This window comes from Neodiprion fabricii, chromosome 1 (genome assembly GCF_021155785.1).
Source record: "Neodiprion fabricii isolate iyNeoFabr1 chromosome 1, iyNeoFabr1.1, whole genome shotgun sequence".
Lineage (NCBI taxonomy): Eukaryota > Metazoa > Arthropoda > Insecta > Hymenoptera > Diprionidae > Neodiprion > Neodiprion fabricii.
The window spans coordinates 32,204,400-32,225,877 of record NC_060239.1 but is presented as its reverse complement, the minus strand read 5'-3'; the positions used below and the strand labels follow the sequence as shown (position 1 = coordinate 32,225,877).

Genomic DNA, 21,478 nt, shown 5'->3' with positions numbered 1-21,478 from the left:
CTTGTTTAATCACGCGGATATTTGACAAAAAACACAACGGCATGCGATTTTTATTCCTTCCACCATAAGTCCTGTAATTTGTTTCTTTCCGTTCCTACGAGATTATGATGTTAGTCTGATTGCGATCTACCTTCGACCTAAAAATTTCTGTGTCTCTATTCGTCAATTTTCATTAGTGTCGTGGTTTTAAAAGTTGCCTTTTTACAGTCAACTGATTTATTCTCTCATCAAACTTGTTCGTTCTTCGTCATGATTGAGAACATCGTAGTACTATTATAGTTCCCGTACGGCTTTCATAATTCGAAAGATTTTGATTCCTGTGCTTAGGCGTAAAATTTTGTCATTCGTATACTGTAAATTGCATCGTATATTCTAAAGTCATTTATCCCCCGATAGGTGAAAAGAATGTCTTGAGAAACAGAGGCGCAAGTTTCAGTTACTCTGAATGCTGGGAGATTGAGATGAAACAATAGGCTCTATGAATAATATTTACCATTTTTATTTCATACAAAACGTGTGGTACAAAATAATAATACAAATTAAAATTAGGTATGCTGCTTATATAAATATATGTACAAGATACTCTTTATAACGCAAAATTTTGTAAATTTTGTTTCTTAAAAATTTGATTCAGCCCAACGTTAATGCATATAAATTCGTCTTTGACCTGTTTCGAACGGGGCCAAATTAAATATTCTTACAGGGAATAATACGTAATAAATTAATAATGCCAATATACAGATTTGGAAATTTACATAGGTTTTTTTCATAACTTTTCTCAAAACTTCGTTTCATTTACATTTTTTTCTTTACATTCGTAGAAGGAGACGCCAATTTGAAATGCTTATGACTAGAGCGACTAAAACTGCAGGCGCATTCAGGGCACTGCACCCAGAGTCGTCTCTTAACGGGTCGCAGTTGGTTTCGTTGGCTTCCGGCAGTGCTGTGAAATTGGGGAACATTTGGATATCTGCTGGCTGCGAAAAGTAAGAACATTACGAAAAATTACAACTTGGCAATGACATTCTTTACATCGTCGATAATCTTTTATCATCTGTGCACTTACCACTGCTAGTTTGTCGTCTCTTTTTCTACAAAACGTCATGTGCCTCCCGTGATACAGACTTTGTTCGATGGACCTAGCTAGGAGTTCCTCCGTCCAAGGAAGGGCGAGCATGTGTTCCGCTAATGTACGTCCTGAAAGTGATTCGCCATTGATTGCAATTGCTTTAGGATCTTATTTTATGGGCCGAATAAATACATTCGCGCTCATATTCCCACATTGAGGTTGAAATGTATTCAGTTACCTCGAAACTCTTCCGGATTTTCGATGACCAGTCTGGCGAAGATGCTATCTTCGTCTTGTTCCTCAGTGTAACCTGCCATATCTCTCAGGACCATTTCCGCTTCCTTCATCATCTCCATATTGATTTCACCACTGGGTCTTGCGAGGGGATAAATTGGCTGTTGTTGAGTTATAGTCGGTAGGGTAACAGAGTCGGTTCTATAATCATCAAATTTCACGATCAATAATCATTGACGAAGCCATGTTCGAGCTGTAAAAGGTTTCGAATCAATCTTTACTGAACTACAAGAATAACTGTTGCAATGGTTTTCCTTACCCGATGGTTAGAACTAGTTTTTCCAAATGATCAAAGGTTATTCCTCTGAAACTGTGGACTCCCAGAGTCTTGAAGAGGTCCTTGACGGGCGTCATGCTGTAACAAGCCGCCAAAGGCGTCCGCGGATAATGGACCACGAAGGCCAGGCACATTTCCTGAGTTGCCGCGTAACCACCCATGGTAGGACGGGCCCTGTCCAAAGTTCCGTAGACACACTCGGCCACCAGCTCGTCACCCGGAAGAACTTTTACTTCATTTTCCAACGTGTGCGATTGCTGGTAGTTGAAATCAAAGTGATTGTCCTGGACGATCCTGGGTAGCTCCTTACCCTGCCGAATGTGTTTCAAACCCAGACGCCTTCCGGCAAGGTGAGAGTGAAGGACAACCGAAATTATGTTGATTCCGTCCTCGGGGAACATCTGGAATATCAATAAATTCGTAGAGTTATTCTTTATACGGTGGAGGATTACACGACAAGGAAATTTTTTTTCTCAAGGGATAATTATCTGATTTAGAACTTGGTAGATGTAGAGGTCAATTGGTTACAACAGGTTCGCACCTATAATATTCATTGTCTTTATACCCTGTGGTTTCTGAACTGTGATGTTATATCAATATCGAGCACAAGGAGTTCCGTTACACAGTTCTAATCATGATTAAACTGTTAATGCGAACCTTCAAAAGTGTGTGTCAACTATAAGTATTGAGGTATTTGACTGTTCTTGGCAACCGTAAGTTGTGACTCAATTTGTCGCGATGTTTTCGACAGCAGAGAGTAGTAGGTACGAGAGTTTAAAAGATTGGTTTGATTTTGGTAAGAGAACTAAAGAGGCCAAATGTTGATACCTCACCTTTTTGGTGCAGTGAGGCGTGCAGTACCCGGCTGTTGCGTATTCTTTTTGCCGTGGAGGCACCATATGAAGGGGACTGATTGCGACACCAGTCACAAGTATCCCCGCCTCCTGAGGCCTGAGGTTAGGAGTCAAGTGCAGCGTGATTCCGCTGCTATCCACGACTTCCTTCAGTCCCGGATTGTTGTAATGTACTTCCAGCATGTAATAGGAGCGATCGTTGTGCTCGGCGACGGGTATCCCAACATGTTCCGGAAACCACTCGCCTGAGACATTCGGAAAGCGTCGTTTAGCGCCAAAACAGTGGGTAACATAAACTTCGTTGAACGCGGGGTTAACGTCCTGCTTTAAAAACTGCAAGTGCATCGTATCAAAGAATAAAAGTCGGGGCTGTCTCAAAAGGGAACTAATAATCAATAACGAAGAAGCGGAGGGTTCCATTGTCTTTGGACAAAGTCAAACTAGGGGGTCTCGATTCAAGTGAATACACAGGGGACTGGGAACAGCCAAGAATAACGAATCCTCACTTCAAGAGTTTAGATTGACTGATTTAGCAACGGCCCGCAGTTTAGTTACGGTCAAATTTAACCCTCCGGTTTTTCAATCGATCGCTTTGTTGGCTCGCCTTCCGGTGGCTCGCCTGGTTGGCCACCCGTTAGACCGGCTTCTGTAAAAGACACATGATTCGTATACGATTACCCCACCTTTGCTGCCGCGGGCCCAAGCGACAACTGGCTGTAGACAGGAGTCCCATTCTCTGGGCATGGTGGGACTGTAGCAGGCTGCACCGGCAATTCTTGCGTGTTCACCAAGGATTGGTGCTACGGATGCGCACTCGTAGAGGATTATGTGGTGTACGAGGGCCTCGTTTGCCTTTTCGACTAGCGGCGTGTACTGAAATAAGAGGTTCGGTATTCTTTCATTCCAACGCAATTGAGACCATGGTAGATTGGTTTTTTTTTCGAGCCAATTATCCACAGGCAAGGGGGGTGATGCAAATTTTTTCAGGAACTTTACGAAAATGAATTTAAAATCGAGGTACGTAACGGTCTGACATCTTTCACGAAAGAACTTCATTTGAATTCCAGCGTCGTTCTACTTAACATGACATCCGCTCACAGTGCGATGCCCGTGAAATACGTAAGGTCTGTAACCACGAATTGGCTCCAACTTTTATTCCGTGTTGCCTCGACTGGTAGTTAAATTTAGATTGCGTTTTTTAGACAAGCCTCGTACATGTTCATGAATGAAAAATCATTCGATGTAGTTGCGTTACGTGTTTTTGTTTGAAGCGCTCGTTTATCAACATGTACCGTAAGTAGGCATGTACATATTCGATGGACTCTTTTTATTACTTTTTATTTTTTCAAAAATTATATACGAATTTCAATTGTCTTGATTATCTGATACTCACTCCAATCATGTGATGCTTGCCGCCTAGCGGTGGGGCCTTGAAGATTTTGCACCAGTAGACTGTATCCAGATTACTCGATACGGTAAACTGAAAGAAAATTCAGGTTATAGAAGCAGATGTGTTTGGAATATGGACAAGTATATCAGTCATTAACCTGTTGGCGGCCGGAATTTTTTTTCGTTGATACATGCCTACTTTGGTGGGATACTTCCATATAATCATCCCCCAATGTTCCCCGGATATGTTCGAATCATGGCAACACTACTGTAGTGGTGTTGCCAGCCGTCTAGAGGCTAAATAGTCAAAGGCATGAATGACTCTCGTCGCTTCCGGAAATTCACACTCTATCAATTATGGCCTCTGTTCAAAAGCCACTCTTATTTTCATTTCCACAACTCCGTGTCATTGTGAAAAAAAGTATTTACAATTCGTGAAATTTATGTAACGACAATAACGTAATAACTTCCTTGTAGCATACGAGGACGGAACCAAAAAAAGTTATCAATTAAGAAACAAGTTCTTTTCATATTTATTCAGAAAATTAGTACCTGATTTTTTTTCCAATAAAACTTTGAAGAAACGGAGCTGTACCGATTAAAGAAATATTGCGGATGTGAAAAAAGTGATATCGGCGGGTGGTCGCAGTGTGCACAATACTGGGGGATAAAAATGATTTCTATCAGCAATCGCGTTTTGATTGTTCGACTCGCGTCTCGGATCATTAATCGCGAGAAGATGGTTCTGCGAAAGAGAGAATATTGGTTCCTTCCTCCATTCATGAGCGAGAATATCTCGAAACCAGAAACGGTTACTTGTAGGCTACTTGAATTTTTTGTTCAAGTTAATTTTTTTTACCGCTTCCCGCAGTTATTATTTTTCCACCGTGAGATCGATGGCAGATCGTATAAGTTATATACCCGCATACCATAGTCGTGGATGAGTTACTCTAAATTTCCTCGACATCTGTTCGATCATCCGTTTATATTTCACCTTCAAAATTAAGGATCTCATCAATCCAGCTGCTTAGAATTTATTTTATTTACGGCTCTTTCCCGCCATGTCACTTTTACTGGGCATTGAAAAATATGTGAAGTACTTACTTGGTTCAATTTGATGTCCCACTGCCTGATGCCAGGCGTTGAGATATTCGGGGGCGGGTGGGGTGCCGGGGCCTTAAGGCGCAGGGCCCGACCTCCACGCATCTCTCCATGTCCAGCGGGGATGTTCAGTTCTGGGTCAGTTTCGTGCAGGGCCCAAAGTACGTGTATCGTATCTCCCTGAAAATAAATTCATCGATCAAATGTCGTTCCGATAACGAGATATCGGGAGGGACTCGTAAATAATGCGTCCGTTTATTACACCGTGGACGGAAAGTAGAAAACCGGCAACATTTTCTTTTTCTTTTTGAAATTACAATTAATTGATGTAGCTCAAAGTCGTGAAAATTGTCATAATAAATTTATCTCGCCCGGTGTTTGCAGTAAAATGTACAACGGATGTGTCCACGAGCGATAAAAAGCTAGCAATGCGTGGCGAGAAGCCCGTTTAACGAATCACCCGGCGTTCGCTTTGAAAGAGATCGAAGAATTCGTCGGGCCCGCGGATTAGAAATGTTTTAATGGGCCAGCTCTGCTCGCCCTCTGCTCGCCCTCCTCTCTAAACACCGGTTCGCCAGGAACCGATCCACGGTTCGAGCATACAGCCTGTGTACGTATAGGTGTATAGGTATGTAGAAAGTAGGCGTGTGTTCTTCTGTAGGTACGGGAGGCCCCGCTGAGGCAAAGGGTGCCGGCATGCTAAATGCCTCCGCGGGAATTGCTTGAAATAAGGCCCAAATGCGGGGTGAGCATAAATCAGCAGCTGAAGTTGTTAACGATTTCGGACCGCCAAGTTTTTTGGCCTGCACGTATCGGTATAAATATACTATACACGTACGTCCGTAACGTATACACATGTTTCACCTTCCCGTGTAAAGATTCTCATTTTCGGCCTGTGGCGCGGGGAAAATTTATCGTATTCCTTCAGAATCGTATATGCATATTTTAAATACCTATATCTGTATAATGTATGCCCGAACGTTATGTGTACGGCTATTTATGCATGCTACAGACAAATTACGGATCCGAAGAACTAAAATCATCTAGCCAACGTGGACCACACACTGCGTATATTCACCTTTGGTGATAAAATTAAAAAAAAAAATTTTTTTTAAAATCGATCGCAACGATGATCAGCTACGAGGTTGAATCACGCCTGTTTTGAACGTGTTGAACTACGTTCGTACGTCAAGTTCTGGAATTGAATTTTCTGAAAACGTTATAGTCATGTAAAAACGTACAAGCTTTGGTCCTTTTTAGCTTCTTTGAGTAAACAACCTTGAGAATTCGTTGGGCCTTTTCGCGCCCAGGTGTATATTATATACTATGTATACATACAGGAAGTTTTTCTTCCCTGAAAGATACTCACGGTCAACCGATGGTCGTGGGGATCACAAGTATGCCATCTTCTTGAAAATGTGACGGTAGTGTGGGTGTCGTTTTGGGACCCTTCGAGGATTTCAACGTCTTGAGAAAGATCGGTGACAGGTGCAGCATTCCGCTCCTCTATTCCGTGGGAGTCCTGAAACGTCGTGTATATTACAGGCTAGTTAAAGATCAAAGAACGAAACTGATATCGAAAAGATTTGTTTTTACAATTATACACGGGTTTGTATTCCATGTGCACGTACGACGAAGAAGAATCGAAACTCTTTTATCGCCTCACCATCCACAATATCCTTTTTAAAAATCTCCCCTGACATAATCCCCCATTGAAGAAATCCCCCCTGCAGAATTTGACACTTTCACGCGAAGCAATCATCGAATCGTTAAATTCACGCATTTCATCGTCGTTTTTCGTCGTGCATTTTCATTCAAGTTAATTTAATTTAATTCATTTATTAGATAAGCTTAGATCTATTTTAACCGGCCACTCTTTAATCGCGATAGATATTCAAAGCGACGAGGTCCTGCAGCTATAACTCGTGAATCGTTTAATTAAAAGAGGCGACGATATCCTGCCCCTTCCTTCGTATATTGCACCGGGTGTGCGGACCGTTTGCAAGAGTGCGCACGACGCACTCTCGCACTATATATCACACACATCGATTGCGAGTGCAGATGCGAGAGCAACAAGGTCGGTAAGACATCAAGCGCCACTTGAAAGACGGACCCGGAGGCGTTTGGGTCCGTTGGGCGCGCTTGCGGGGCCCGTTGGGCCTACAAGCCGGTAGGCAGCGGGAGCGAACGTTCGCTCAACCCTCGAAGGGAAGTAGCCTTCCTGCACGTAATGAATCCAAATAATTACTACCTGCGTTGGGATCTACAACCGCCAGTCTATCATCGGGGCCACTTACTCATTCAAATTGAGGTGCTTCTGCTCCTCCGTCTCTCTCCTTTCCTCGCGGCGCGTCATTTCTCTCTTTCTCGTCTCTTCCTCGCCTCTTCCTTAGCTCTTTCTCTTAGCCGAGGCGAGACACACGCTGCTGGTCGTCGTATCATTGACCGTCTAAGGTTTCATTCAGAAGCAACGCTGCCCGTGAGATATGATCCGACGTAAATTGAGTGCTCGTTACTTTTTAATTACCGCTACGATTCGTGGGGCGAGATTGTCGCCTTTAATAATTGACGAGCTCTCGGTGCATGGTGCGTTGTAGCGAGATGTAAATTCAATTTAACCCCGTGTGAGAAACTCGGGACAGACGTAATGTTCGCGCTCTTGATCTTCGCTTCGACGTTAAATCCAATGTTTAATGGTATCTTATACGCGCGTCATAGTTTCGTTCTCACGGAAATCACTTTACACAAATAAGAGCGTTTCGAGCCCCGTTCAATCTGATTAAAAATACAACTTTTTGTTCCCGCGTGAAGTGTTTTTAGCAAGTTATTTCTCGGGGGTGAGAACAGAGACGAACTCGTTACGAATAGAATTTTTTTAATTTGTCACTGCATTCTTATTATACAACTTTTTCTTCCTATGTTTTCAGTTGCATTTTCGCTTCCTTCGACGAGAAAATCTCAACGGATGAGCAACGGGAAAGAAAGACTTACGGCAGGAGCTAAAACCTCTGTCAGTGATACGAGAAACTGCGTAGGAAATCTCCGGCGAGCGTAAGTACCAGAGAAAGTTCGTATTAACGACTACTAAAAACTGCATAATTATCGTCGAGTCATTACCTTCTGGCACGCGCAGTTATTATGCAGGTCATTACAAAGCCCGGGGTTTTTCGAAAGGTTATCTTCGTCGTTTCTTCGAACTCCCTGTTTGGCTGGTTGAAAATCAACCGATATTCGCGAAACGCCGGCAAGACGTGCAGAATATTCGCGATAAGGTACGCGTGTCGATTTACCCGGCGAACATTATTCCTCCATTAGAAGTTATCGGCCGAGGATGTACTTGTAAAAAGAGTTGCATCCGCGGTGAGTGAGAGAAGATCGTTAGCCCGGAGAATAGCGGCGCAGATCTAGAACTCGGGGAATCATAAATCAAGCCCTCGATGCTCAGCATCCGCGTAACGAAGCGTTTGAATTTGTATGGATAAAAATTAAGTCCCCTCCGAACGGACGGCTCGTTAATCATTTCGGAATAATCTAAATAAATCTAACCCTCGATCAAGCCGATGATCTTTCTATCAGGCTCTCCGCCTCTCCGGACCGGACTTGACGCATCGCATTTCCAGTAATGAGATATCCAAGAGAGTCCAACCGTCCACTCCACGCACAAGGTGTAATCGTCTTCTTACGTGTGCGCATATTCGTTAGGGACATGAACTCGCGGTGGGATACCGGTATATAGATATAATGCCGCAGCGACCGGTGAAGACAGGAAACACTGGTAACCCAACCGTAACTTTACATCCGTCAAATTAATCTCTGCATCAGCGTCTCCCGATCTCTGAGCCTATTTTATAATTCTCCACAGGAATAATGGGGCACAAACAGTTGTATAACAACACGCGCGTGTGTTCGGGTCGATGGTAATGTTTTCATACCCGTTTCTTTGACCATTTTTTAATTCATCTTCACCGAGTTACGGTTACACTTAATTGGTCAATTTTATGCGGCTGCGTGGCGAGAGTTCGGGTTCGTTATGCAATTAGGACAACCGAGGAGCCACATGAACGCGAGTGAATGATTTTTATCTCGGGGCGGAAGTTTTTCTCGTACCTCCTCGATTATTGCTTCAGTTAATATTCCTCCTCGCTCTGTTCTTCTCCTCTTCTATGCCCACGATCACGCGTAAATCAAACCGTGTACAAACCTGCATGTACATACATATACGTGGGTCTATTAAGTGTAAGCGTTTTGGATTCGACGAGTACGCGGCAGTGCTTAACAGTCCAAGATCGAATAACCTCTCGAAGCAGGCGCAAGCTCAAACGAGCCGACAGGGTATTTATTTTTCAGGAATAGTATTTTTCCCACGTAGGTATACCTACGCCTATACCTCGAGCAGATCGACACGCCCGAGTCTAATCCACACACGTTTCGGGGCGAGTGGAATTAAAGAAACCTGAGTGAAAATTCCTGGGATATTCTGGGGCATTTAGGTACGGGGTCCCGGGCGTCTCGCCGCTTCAGCTCCTGTGGGAATACACAAGACTGCTGTGCGGAGTCCGATCTTTACACAAGGGTTGAGAGTCCCCTAAAGCAGTACAAACTCGAGGTTCCCATGGGGTATGAGAAAGAAGAAAAATGAGGGAATTTTCCCGTCGAGGATGTATCGGTCGGTCCTCTTCGGATGTCTGCTCCCGGTAGCCAGGTGCTGTCTGAGGCCCCTCCGCCTTCCGCCGCCACTCTTCTCTCCCTCCCTCTCTCTCTCTCTCTCTTTATCCTGTGCGTCCTTAGCACCTGGTGAGAGAAGTTGGCCTACCTACGTCGGACGGCATCTGGAGTCCCGAGGGGTTACAGGGGTTGTGAGTCTTACGGACCGAGAGGCTGAGGGGGGCTAAGGGGATCCTTGCAGAGCGCAGCGTTTGCACAATGTTATACAGGTACTGGTTTTTCTCAGCTGTATGAGAAAATCGCGGGAAATCGTGACGCGGGAGTTATTAAACTGCGGCCGGAAGAACGAGCGGCAACAAAATTCCGGGGAGTTTTATAAACCCACCGATGATCGTTCAGCCGCAGGTTTCAGTTATACCGCGGCACCCTGTTTTGTAAGTTTATGGTTATGGAAGTTATAACAACTCCCGACGCTTGCTCTGCATGGGCAGCCGTTTCGGTATTCGGTTTGAAAAATTCAACGTATTCGAGGTTTACTCATCCGCAGGCCGCTCTCCCTCATTAGTGACCATTAAAATGAACTGCAGTCGATGGTAGCGGGTTTGATTTGACCGAATGCCGCCAGCCTTTGTACTCTAAACTTGCACTCGCTCTGTCTTTTTTTTTTCTTTTTATAGATACCTTTATTTTATCCTCTCAGTCTTAACAAATTATTCCAAGAAGTATATGGCTATAATCCGTTTGACAAAATAAATCAAGAATATTAAACTTCCTCGTTCTATATTTCAGGATTATATTCTTTAATGTATAAAATGTTCATGCGGCAGAGTATAAAAATGAATTCTCTCAGAGTGTAGTACCAATGAAGCCATCGAGGCCTTAGTTTATGGATGTAGCTTGCAATCGTGAACAGCATTAAAACTCCGAATGGTCGTTGAGATATATGTATGCATATGCGTATACCTAAGCCGTTAAAAGAGAAATCGAAGAAAAAAAAGCGAATGAAACTTCGAATGGTCTTCGGTAATATTTGACATCTTCGAAAAGTGATTTGGCCGAATTCCTTGCTTCTTGATCTTATTATTTGTCAGAATAATATAACGAGAAGGAAAGACGAATGTAGAAATGAAAAATAAAATGAATTCCTTATTCAGTTATCGTTCGTCCAAAGAATTCGCCGGTTAGAAATTTGTCTTTCCATTCAAGTCGTTGTTATTTCATTCTTCTGTTTTTCGTGGGAAATAAAAGAGCTGGAACGCAGCCGGCTTAAAGAGACCAGTTAAATTCGCATTAGCCGTAACTTTGCGCCGCGTATTAAGGAGGCAATTTGACGCAACGTGTAAAGTTAACAGAATAAAAATAAAATAAAAGAATCGACCTGCGCATAATACTCGAATGTTGGTCCGAATATCGGGTTCCCTATATCGAAACAATGTTAGTCTGGAGCGGCTCATGTCCCGAGCTTGTCTGCCGCTAATTGCCGCCTAGGAAACTAAACGCGGATAAATTTTGAACTCCGTTAACTCACTTCAAAGGCAGCTACCAATTATTGTCAGCTAAATCGAAAGTCGGACAAATTAGCAGCGTTATCCGAACTAAGCGCGTAAGGTGCGTTATAACTAGTATTTAACGATTTACTTCGTAACGGAATAATTTATTTATATATTATTTATTTACGTGGTTACGCTGTTATTTCGTTACATAATCGACGCTGGCGCTCAGTTTTCGACGAAGGGTCGATCAGACAAAAGACTTGAACAATTTAACGATATCATTTTATCAAATCGCGACGATAACCGGTTTATTCTTCGCGATATTATACCTACGTGAAATTGCAGCACGTACAACGAATGTCAGCCATACCGCACATGCGTTGAATTATGCGAAAGGAGATGTCGTTTCTGGTATGCTAATGAGCCTCGCTCTACTCCTCCGTCTCCCGATTACCATTTTATTAATTTCTTGCTCGTTTCTCCCTCAACGTCTCAACAGGTTGTCGATAAAACAATCACCCGTCTTTCCGTATCGCCATATTATTATACCCGCGGCGTCGATCAGCCCGCTTGGATTTCTTTGACGCGTTATTAGGCCCCGTTTGCAGACATTCGTTAGCAAAGACGACGATCAAGCAACAGGCTGCAGGTTTATTCCCGATGAAGAACTCACCGTTCATCCCCACTTACACCGGCTGGTCTCCCCTTCGATTTATTTCCCAACCGCACGACTCGCTTCCAACGACTTCTCTTTACCTGCATGTACGCAGCAGCATGTATGCTCGAATTCAAGCCTTCGCTCATTTTCTTGCGGAGGGGGGGAGAGGGAATCAGCCCCGAGGAGACGAGGACTCGCAACTTCCCTTTTTTCTTCGTCCGTTCGTCGGTCTTCCTTCGCAGCTTCGGTTAAAAATTTGCACCGGCTGCCGCGACGGGGGGGCCGAGATGTCTGGAGGCCTTGACTGTCGGCCACGGGAGCACGACGCACCAGAGCCAAGGTCTCGGTAATAACTCGCCGCGAGGAACCAGCCCTACATGCGCCAGGCTACTCCGGGGCACGGCCTGATCGAATCGATTAACCCGACCCGACGGGGCCCAAGCAAACCTAGACGAACTCGTCCCGCCGCAGGAGGACGCGTCTCGAATTTGGAAGCGGGGAATTCCCGTTGACGATTTCATTAACGGAACTCCCGTGTGTGGATCGGCCCAGATTTGTCGCTCGCCGTTTCGTGCAACCGATCGCCGCGTTACTCCTCGAGTTTTTTCCGGAGAGTTTTCGAGTGTCCAAACTGTTTTCACTTCATCGAGAGACACAGGCAGATTCAATCGAAATTATTTTTTGAATTTTCTTGATCTAAGAATGACGGTCACCCTGTTCTGGACAGCTTTCGAGTCTCCAAATCATTTTTAATTAACTCAGAGACACAATTGCATTGCTGCCACCAACGGACTAAATTTTACCTCAACTTTTAGCTCATCGGTTTTCAAACGACCGCGAGACGAATCGATTTGTGGTCGTGGAGAGTTTTTATTAGAACGAATAGATTTAGGAGCACGGAAACGATCTCTTTGTGATCTGAAATATTAGGAGATTGTAATCAATCGATCGATTTTACCAGTAAGCTTCTTCAGTTCTTCGCATTTTTTATTTAATGCGGGTCTTGTCATCTGCTTGAAAACGAATAAGACGCCGCGAACATTGGCCGGGTAAAAGAAATTCAGGAATAGGAATAATGCCCGCGGTGCGGTAGCACTGAGTTTCACATTTTTTCGTTCCGTGAGTTTCGATTCGCGACAAGTCAAAGGTGAAAAAAATAACGTTATTTCGTTGGGTCTCGATCAATGTTGGCATGAGAAATTCGGACCATAATTTACCAGCTCCAGTCGACTGAGTTCCGATAACGCAGCTACCAGAGGTGCTAAAAATATCGTTTCTACAGTTTGTTATACAACGATCAGAAGAATTGTAAATGGGAAGAAAAATTGTGCAATTCACACTTCAAGTCGTCCGGATATCTGTAGGCCCAATTTACTGAATCAGGGAGCAAATATCCTTTTGCCTTGTTAACACTCACCGTTGTTCTTTCATTCCGCAGAGTCAATGAGCATGAAAAATGTCCAACAGATTATAGAGGCATGAAAGAAACGGAATTTGCGATCTTGAGATAATGTTCGATCAAGCTTGTCATACGTTGTGCAAAGAGAGACGTGGGATTGTCACTTTGGAACGCGCCATCTGGTTTAAAAAATCAAACTATTGCAAATGCAACTCAGGCTAACAGCTAACCGTTGATCGTGTTCTTTCGCATATGGATCGTAGAACAGATATGTTATTCATTATGTTTAATTAATTTATGCGTTTTTTTTTTTCATTTCATCAGTAATTTGAAACCCCAAAAATTACAATTTGCCTCTATTAAAATTGAAAACTTGGGTCATGTGGTGATAAAATGACGCCGACGATCAGGCTCTGACGTCATGAGTACCTTTTCCAATAGGTATTCATGCCTTTGGCACTTTGTTCTGCCTCAACGTAAGGTAATCCCCGATTGTTTTCTTCGTTCACCTGTGCTTCCCGATTACTATCAATTCGCTTAGTCGGTTGTTCATGGATTTGTGTGCGTATGCGCAGGTCGGTGAGCCTACTTCGGGTTAGATTTTGTAATTCCGGTCGGGGTAGAACCTGACACAGCGAGAACCGAGGACCTCCTCCACCTCGTCTGGAAGAAGAACTCCGGACCGGACCGGAGAGCGGCGAGTGGTAGGTAGGTACCTACCTACGTGAATTTATCACGATCTTATCTCACGAGTCGAAGCATGTTCCTTAATTTTCGGATCTCTTCTCTTTTTCCACGAAGAAACGAGATAGGGGGGTTATTTTTCTCCTCTCCAGGACGGAGCTGGAAGAATACCCTTGTAACTATTCGTACCTCGGATCCGACTGGGTTTGTTCGATGCAGGTTTTCGTTTTAAAACAGCTATTAAGTTATAATACATCGATTCATTTCTTCTTCAATTGTTCTGTAAATAAGAACGTTGAATATAATCTTGCCGATATTTGCAACCGGTCGAATATGTTATTATAGACTCTCGAGTAAACTTGTGATTGTTGATTGTTGGTCCTCTGGGATGTTTACTCGGATCTTAGGGACACTGTAGTTTTAGCCGCACCTGTTACTCCCGTAACAAATGAACTTTCGGACGGTGAAATGGTGCCCGAGGGACTGCGGACGATCGGCGAAGAGCGTGTAAAAACCGCGGCTTCCTAAATCTCGCGAGTGTGTTTGCCTTTTTTGATCTCCTTATTACTTTCTGCGAGAGCCGAGAGAAGCAGCTCCGGTATGCGAGTCGCAGGAATATTGCGTAACAAGCTTTGGCGCGGAAGGGGAACAAGACGTCAATGGATCAAGTTCAGCGTAACAAGTCCTCTCTGGTAAATCCTCGGTTAATTATTGCCTGATTAATTCGCAGCCGTTACGGCAATGTTCGCTTGTGCGTTACGTCGCGGATAGTAGAGCTGCAGAGTTGCGGCAGGATTGCACCAAGCTCTGCTATTTATTGCTCTAGCCCAGAGTTCTCTTGGGCGGCGTTTAACGGCGACGGGCATTTATATGGAAGTACCATCTTAATTTATAGTATCCCAGCCAGGACTCGGGCTAGCTCGATGGTTTGTAGACGGGGTGCGCGGCGCGTTAATCGTCAGGTAGCGGATAGACCCAAAGATTAATGTAATCAAAGGTATATCAGCCCTCAATAACGCCCAGGGATAAAATTGGAATGGAAATAAATTTAATTAGGATTAGGAATTCGAAGAACTCGAAACAGGTTCCTCGGCCAGAATTAGTCGACCTTCTGTCCGGACTCGAAACCCTCGAGTCCGTACGGCCGGCTTCGTACAACCTTTTCTTTCTTTTTCTCCGCCGCGTCCGTCCGAAAATCCCAATTAAAAATGGTCAATTCTTATCTTTGGCGCAGCACCGATAGTTATGGAACCCTGCAGCTGTTATTACGCATCTGAGCTCGTTCGATGCTGCATTTTTCTTTTACACGCAGGTTGATCTATAACGGATTGAAAATTTCGTCCCGTACCTGTACAATAGTTTATTTCTTAGAAATGTAACCGCGCAGATGCAGAGAAAAATACCGCAAGCCTCGAGCTTTATAATTCACTCCCGGTAATTTCCGAGCCTCTGAGTGAAGAAATTTTGCGATTATTCTGCCGGGTTGATCTCGGCGCATAAAATACCGGCGAACTCTTTTTTCGCACATTACTTGGTCCCGCTCGAATTCGAGTTTATCCGGTTTGCGGAGAAGGAAGGCGATCATTGTTCGCCTCGGCGGTGCGCGGGATCGGGGATATAATGGCGGCGCGATTTCCTCCGAGAGGCGCAAATCACAAGTAGCGAAGATTCGATAAGCCGAGAATCGAATCGCCGGATAAACTTTCACCGTTTGTCGGACGTCGCGGCGCGAGACGATCTTAATTAAGGAGGGACGCAACCGGTGCCGTTTTTCACCCTGCTCCCCGGGCTTCGGGACGACTCAATTACGTCACCGAATATGGTACTTCGTTAGGCCTTCAGGCCGCAGAATTGCGGAGTTGTGCAGCGGTGCAGCCGGATCGGCGAACGCCGCGTCAGGTGTTTCCTTCGAACGGTACACGCACGCAGCTTCGGATATGCGGCAAGACCTCCTCTGCAGGCTCGATTTCTTTGTCGTGAATCTCCGAGGCATTTTACGTTGGTACATGCACAGGTATACTCGTACACGTCGTCATGCGGGAGCATCGCTCGGGGCGAATCGGCGTACAAGGTATACGCTTCTTCCATCCCGTATTCGATTTCGAATTAACCCTAGTTTTCGCGCTTTTTGCAAGGTCGACTAATCGCTCTACCGCACTGTTCGCTATTTCTGTACTCGCTTCGAACGACTGTCTCAATCCTGCTGTTGTTGCAATTATCCATTTACGGAAAGAGGACCGAACGCGTTTAACCGCCTCCGGTCCGGTATACCAACTTACAATTAACTCGGCACGCCTGAAACTAACCGTGCCGTGCATGGTAACCCGTCATCTGTCCGATCTATAATTGTTACCTAGATCACTGACTCCAGCGGTATACGACATCGCTCTTGAATTTTTTTCTTTTTTTTTCAACACCAATTTCAACCGGCTTTCTACCAATTATCACCACACGATGTACGTGCGATGAGATATACATATAGGATATACGTCATATGTATACATTGTATAACCTTAAGGAATGAGTTTGTTCTCGATGTTGTTCAACGCGCATAAGGCGTATCTTCGTCTACTACCAATATCCATTTTTATCCATTGGTCCAAGTATGAACAAGGAATTCCACGTGCTTCAGTATCCTTAATTCGTGCGGATATCGATTCGCGTTATACATTTACAAGGCACTGTAGAGAATTGAAGAGAATTTTTTAATAACGTATAATGCTAGGGTGACGGACCGTGGTACTGGACTTTTTTGTCACCGGGTGTATAAGAACGTCGAACGATGTTTCATGCCGTGTCAGATTAGCGTCAGGAATGAGCCGTGCTCGAGTCTGGTGAAATGATCCAAAGATTCGCGGACTCAGGATCCACGTTTAGTCGGATATTTGAGTAAAAACCGAGCTTACGTAATTCTCAGTAATCTCTAATGGTTGAAATTTATTTGCGAAATGGAAACTGGACCGGTCCCCGTTTTTATCCGTCACTTTGGCAGCTGGTTTTTCAGGTAACTTTAGAGTTCGCAGTTCGAGTTTTGCTCGAAGAGTAACTGCGATCGTGTACGTTGATTTGGGCGGGTGAATTGCAGACACGTTTCACACTGTATCTAGACGTCGGTTACACCGACACTCCGTTATCTGAGTTAAAGCTGATGCAGATCGCAGATCGGCTGATTAATTCTTACCTAGGAGAGAAACACTCTTCTGGCGTGCAATCGGAATGGATGAGTGGGAAGTTCGATGTGGGCAGTAATACTGGGAGCTGCAGGATTCCGCGTCATCTACTCGATAGATTTTTTCAAGTTTTCAACATCGCTGTAGCAGCAATCAGGGTTCACATTTCTCTGAGAGACGCGAGTCGGCTAGAAAGTGATAAAAATTACGACGCGTATAGTCGCAGTCCGCTGGAACTAGACGTTGCGATTTAGCGCTCTTTTTGTGGGACTGTGTTCCGACGTGATCCATGATACTGCGATTTCCGCCGAGCCGCGAGGCGTTTCCTTTCTCACGTCGAACGGGCGCGACCTGCAGCTTGCATGAATCCAAGCTCGAGCATTCTTTGCTGTTCTCCAATTAAAACTGATCTCTGATTCCTTGTCGGAGGAAGTAAAAAAATAAAGAGAGAAAAAAAGGTTTTTGTTTGTTCCGTGCATGTTTTTTCTCATTCCTTTTTTCAACGAGTGACGGAAGGTGGATGGTCCGCGCACTGCGCCAAGTGAACTAAAAGAAGAATCCTCTCTCCCTGAACGGAGAAAGGAATGTTTCGTCGAATAAGAGACAGGTGACAGCCCTGCCCGGCTTCGGTGTTCGTGCACGCACCCGATAAACGGGATATCCTAACGTAGGTCTTTACGTCTGTCGAGGGGAGCTGTGACGTCACGGCATTCGATTAAACAGGTATACCTTATACCTCTGACACCGAAAGGAGCAACGTGTAACTCTCGAGATGGGATAGATTCTACCGTGGCGGATTGACGCGTGAAAACGTTAAAACGAGAGGGATTTTGGGGGATCCAGATGATTATCGCCGGGTCCCGAGGGTGGATGAACTGCACTCGGGTGCCTTTGGAGGGTTGGCGCTTTGTCGACGGATTACCATCTTTGGTGTTTAAAATTTCATCGCTTTCCGTCTGCCCGACTGCAGCCCGCTAATGAATGGCGAAGTTGTATCCGTGACGTTAACTGATCGCACTGCGACAACAAGCGAGTCGAAGCTGCTGGAATTGCGGGAATATCGGAGTGAAATATCGGTCACTGTCAACCCGGACTCGAAATTTTGACTCGTTAGTTTTCTGCGACCTTCCGTCCCTGTGCTCGGTCTCTTCGAACAATAATTACACCTCGATGATCGATACCTTCTTCTCCTCCGCTTTCTTCGCCGTCTCCTTTATCTTCCGGGCTATCCCCCCTCCTCCCCCTTCGCTCTTCTTCTTCTTCGTCTTCTCCTTCTGCGAAACGTTATTCGCTTAACTAGCCCGGTCAATAAACAAGACGCCCAATCACTCGCGGTCTCTTACCTCTTACGAGCCCATGAGTGCATCTGCATCCGAGAGAGAGTTCGGTCTGAAATGGCTTTATCATCATCAATGGACCCAATTAACAAACCTCGTTATTACAATCAATCGACCGATCTTACGGAGTCTCTAATGACTCGTCTTTTCTTCATTTCCACTTCGATCCCCCGCGTTCCTCCCGCCCTTTGTGACCGTACGTTTTTCTTCACGGATGTTCGCATCTCTTTTTTTCCCCTCTCTTTTAATTTCTTCCAATTCCTTTACATATCGTCCCTCTTTTGTTTCGCTCGGCTTCTCGCTCACGCCAGTTCTCCTTTTTCGTCCTCCCCCCCCCCCCTTGAGCCCCGAATCCCTTCTTAATCTTCGTTTAACTTCTGCGCGTTTCTTTTCGTTTGATTCTCTATTTGCCCTTTTTACACCGCTGTCACACAGGACTACCGCCGAGTGAGACAGGTCCTGTTCATCTAGCCGGCAACCTGGCTCTACAAAAAGATTCGTGTGTTCCTTAATCAACGACTCTTGGGAGAATTTATATAACTCAAGTGCAGGGACAATCGTAAGCCATCCTTTTTGCGCCGTCAGTCGCCAAGGAGTCCTTTGGCTTCTTTTCGTTTTCCCAACTACCACGTCGGAAATCTTCGTTTCGCGCAAAATGCAGTATTTGTGACGTTTTTCTTACAATATCTTTTATATACCTATACGTATTCTATATAGTAACCGCAGCCAAATATACGTGGAAAAATACCTACCACGATGGAGGAATTAAATCGATAATATGTTAACATTGCAATAAACTCACCAATAAGTTGATTCTTTGACTATCGTCGTCGATCCAGGCGAGTAGGATGTCCGCGCCTTTCATGTGGCTCTTCTCGTTGAAGCCGATACCAACGTAGCCTAGAGTCCTGGCAGTGACCCTGAAGGTCACGACGTCTTCGTCGCTTGGGTCCCATTCCAAAAGGACGAGACCATCATCGTCGAGTTTCTCCCGGCGGGAGAATCTCGGCTTTTTCGCCGAGCGTTTACTTCTGGTAGCGTTAACAGTTTGGGCGAATCCGCTCGTCGTCGACTCTTTATCGTTGATCGTTTTCCGCAACTTGGTATCCTTGCCAGCCGGAGCGTTGTACTTCTTTGGAACACGTTCGCCAAGTGCTTTCGGCTTCCGCTTCAACGATGGATTCCCAGGCGCTTCAAACCCTGAACGATCGTCGGGCTCGCCGAGGACCTCGATCTCCAGGTTCACGTCCTCTTCATCCTCCAGGACGACTTTGTTCGCCTCCTCGTTGCTCGTCGAAGCTCCTTGGAAGGCCTTCAACTCCGATTCCTCCTCGAGGTCCATGTCTACGGTCTCGTCGTACGCAGATGGGAGGACGTCGAGGGTTGAGACCGGGCCAAATTGGAACTCCGGTAAAAATTCCTGACTCGATTCCCAGGCCTCGAGTTGCTCCTGTTTCTTAGTCGCCTTAATCAGCTCGAAATCCTCGTTGGCACCGGTGGATTCTTCGGCCGCATTTTCGGCTGCCAAACCGTCGTCCTCTTTCAGTAGGACTTTTTTATTCTTCGCTTTGTACTTCGCGTCCCAGTCCTGATCCATCAAGGCCTCTAATCTCTCCGTTGTTTCCCTTTCCAGGATCTCGTAGTGTTTCGGGTCCATGTTCTCCTCTCGATCGTTTTGAAAATTCAGCCCATCGTCCTTCTCTATGAAAACATTCCCTCCTACTTTTTTCCCACTTTTGTCATCCGGACCCGGCTGTTCCCACCCCTCGTCTACTTCCAATCTCTGCTTCTTGAAGTTTCCAAACTTATAAAAGGCCTCTTCATCTGCCACGTGACCCGAGACCAACGCGCTTCTTTTGTTCCGGATTCTGGCCAGGTTCTTTACGTGAGTTTTTTCGTACACGATCGTTTTCATCGTCTCGTCCATGTGCTGGACGTAGAGGTCGAGCAAGTCGCACTGGACCACCCAACATAATCCCAGAAAGAGGATCACTCGTGACAGTGGCATGTCGAGTCCTCGGTATGCTGAACGTCTTCGGCCAAATTAATACGCTCTTATCAAAACATTGGCCCGCAATCAACGATTCAAATTCTCATCTTCCAACGCTGCACTCCAACTCTGACCAGTAACTCAACACCTGCCAAATGTAACTACTGTCCACTTATTGTCACCGATTGTTGTTTATTGATTATACTGTAATAAAAATGATCTCACACGATTTACGATCAAGTAAAGTTCACTTCCTAAAACTACCATCACCACGTCTTGACATGACTAACTATACAAACCTTGACTATACAGAGTTCAGTCTATTATATCGCTTAAACTCTACTGGACACTAAAAATAATATACTTTATTTGCAGTCGTTCTCACTTCACTTCTGTCGACGCACACGTGATATTAGCATTCAGCAAACTCGCGTTAAAACGTGCAAATAATAATATATATATGAATTAATAATAGGATATTCATTGGAAAAAAGGCAATAATTGTTGAATTTTTTTTCACTAGATAACAAAAGCGCCCGTGTCTATTTCGTCAGTTTTTCACTGATTCTCACTTGGTTAACATCTCCAACTCTCCTCTGCATGTTGCACGCTCGGCAGCTCTGCTGGTACTGCTTTGAACACGCGATCGCCCCTGCCGATGCTTTGCAGCTGCTTTATACCTGCTGTCTCCCTGCGGGCCCCAAAGTCTGACGCAGGGGAAAGTCCATGAAAGGCCCCCTTCGCTTTGGGCCAATCGCAGGCAGGCTTTAAAGCATCACGTTGGATCACGGTAGAGTCCTATGCTTACAAAGTGACGAAACTGACAAACCGCCACTACGCGTTTCCAGCCAGTGTTGCCAATTTCGTGAGTTGATCGCCAGGTGCACTTTTGAAAAGTTCCAAACTATCGTGCGGAGCGTCTTTACTCTACATATTGCATTCTCTGTGTTAATTTTCTTTTTATTTCAAGCTGCTTTCAAAGCTGAACTCTATGGTTTTGATATTTTTAAACGTTTTCATGGACCTTGAAATTTTCAGGCCACCGATCAGATTGACAGTCGTTGAATTATAGTTACGAAGGATTATGCACTTCCTGAA

General features: G+C 44.9%; 1 protein-coding gene across 2 annotated transcripts; it reads right to left on the bottom strand.

Moving 5' to 3' along the window:
• Nucleotides 1-520: 520 nt before the first annotated feature.
• LOC124174364 (MOXD1 homolog 1) lies at nucleotides 521-21,034 on the bottom strand. Of its 2 annotated transcripts, XM_046553433.1 has the most exons (11): nucleotides 20,680-21,034; nucleotides 19,193-20,584; nucleotides 6,354-6,506; nucleotides 4,988-5,164; nucleotides 3,888-3,974; nucleotides 3,178-3,367; nucleotides 2,474-2,739; nucleotides 1,623-2,041; nucleotides 1,308-1,504; nucleotides 1,067-1,197; nucleotides 521-977 (listed from the first exon to the last, which is right to left on the bottom strand). In XM_046553433.1, the coding sequence occupies exons 2-11, from the start codon at nucleotides 20,396-20,398 to the stop codon at nucleotides 810-812; spliced, it is 2,994 nt and encodes a 997-aa protein (XP_046409389.1). In that variant the 5' UTR covers nucleotides 20,399-20,584; nucleotides 20,680-21,034; the 3' UTR covers nucleotides 521-809. The 2 variants fall into 2 exon arrangements, with proteins under 2 accessions (XP_046409389.1, XP_046409387.1); XM_046553431.1 differs by having other exon boundaries at nucleotides 19,193-21,034.
• Nucleotides 21,035-21,478: the final 444 nt, after the last annotated feature.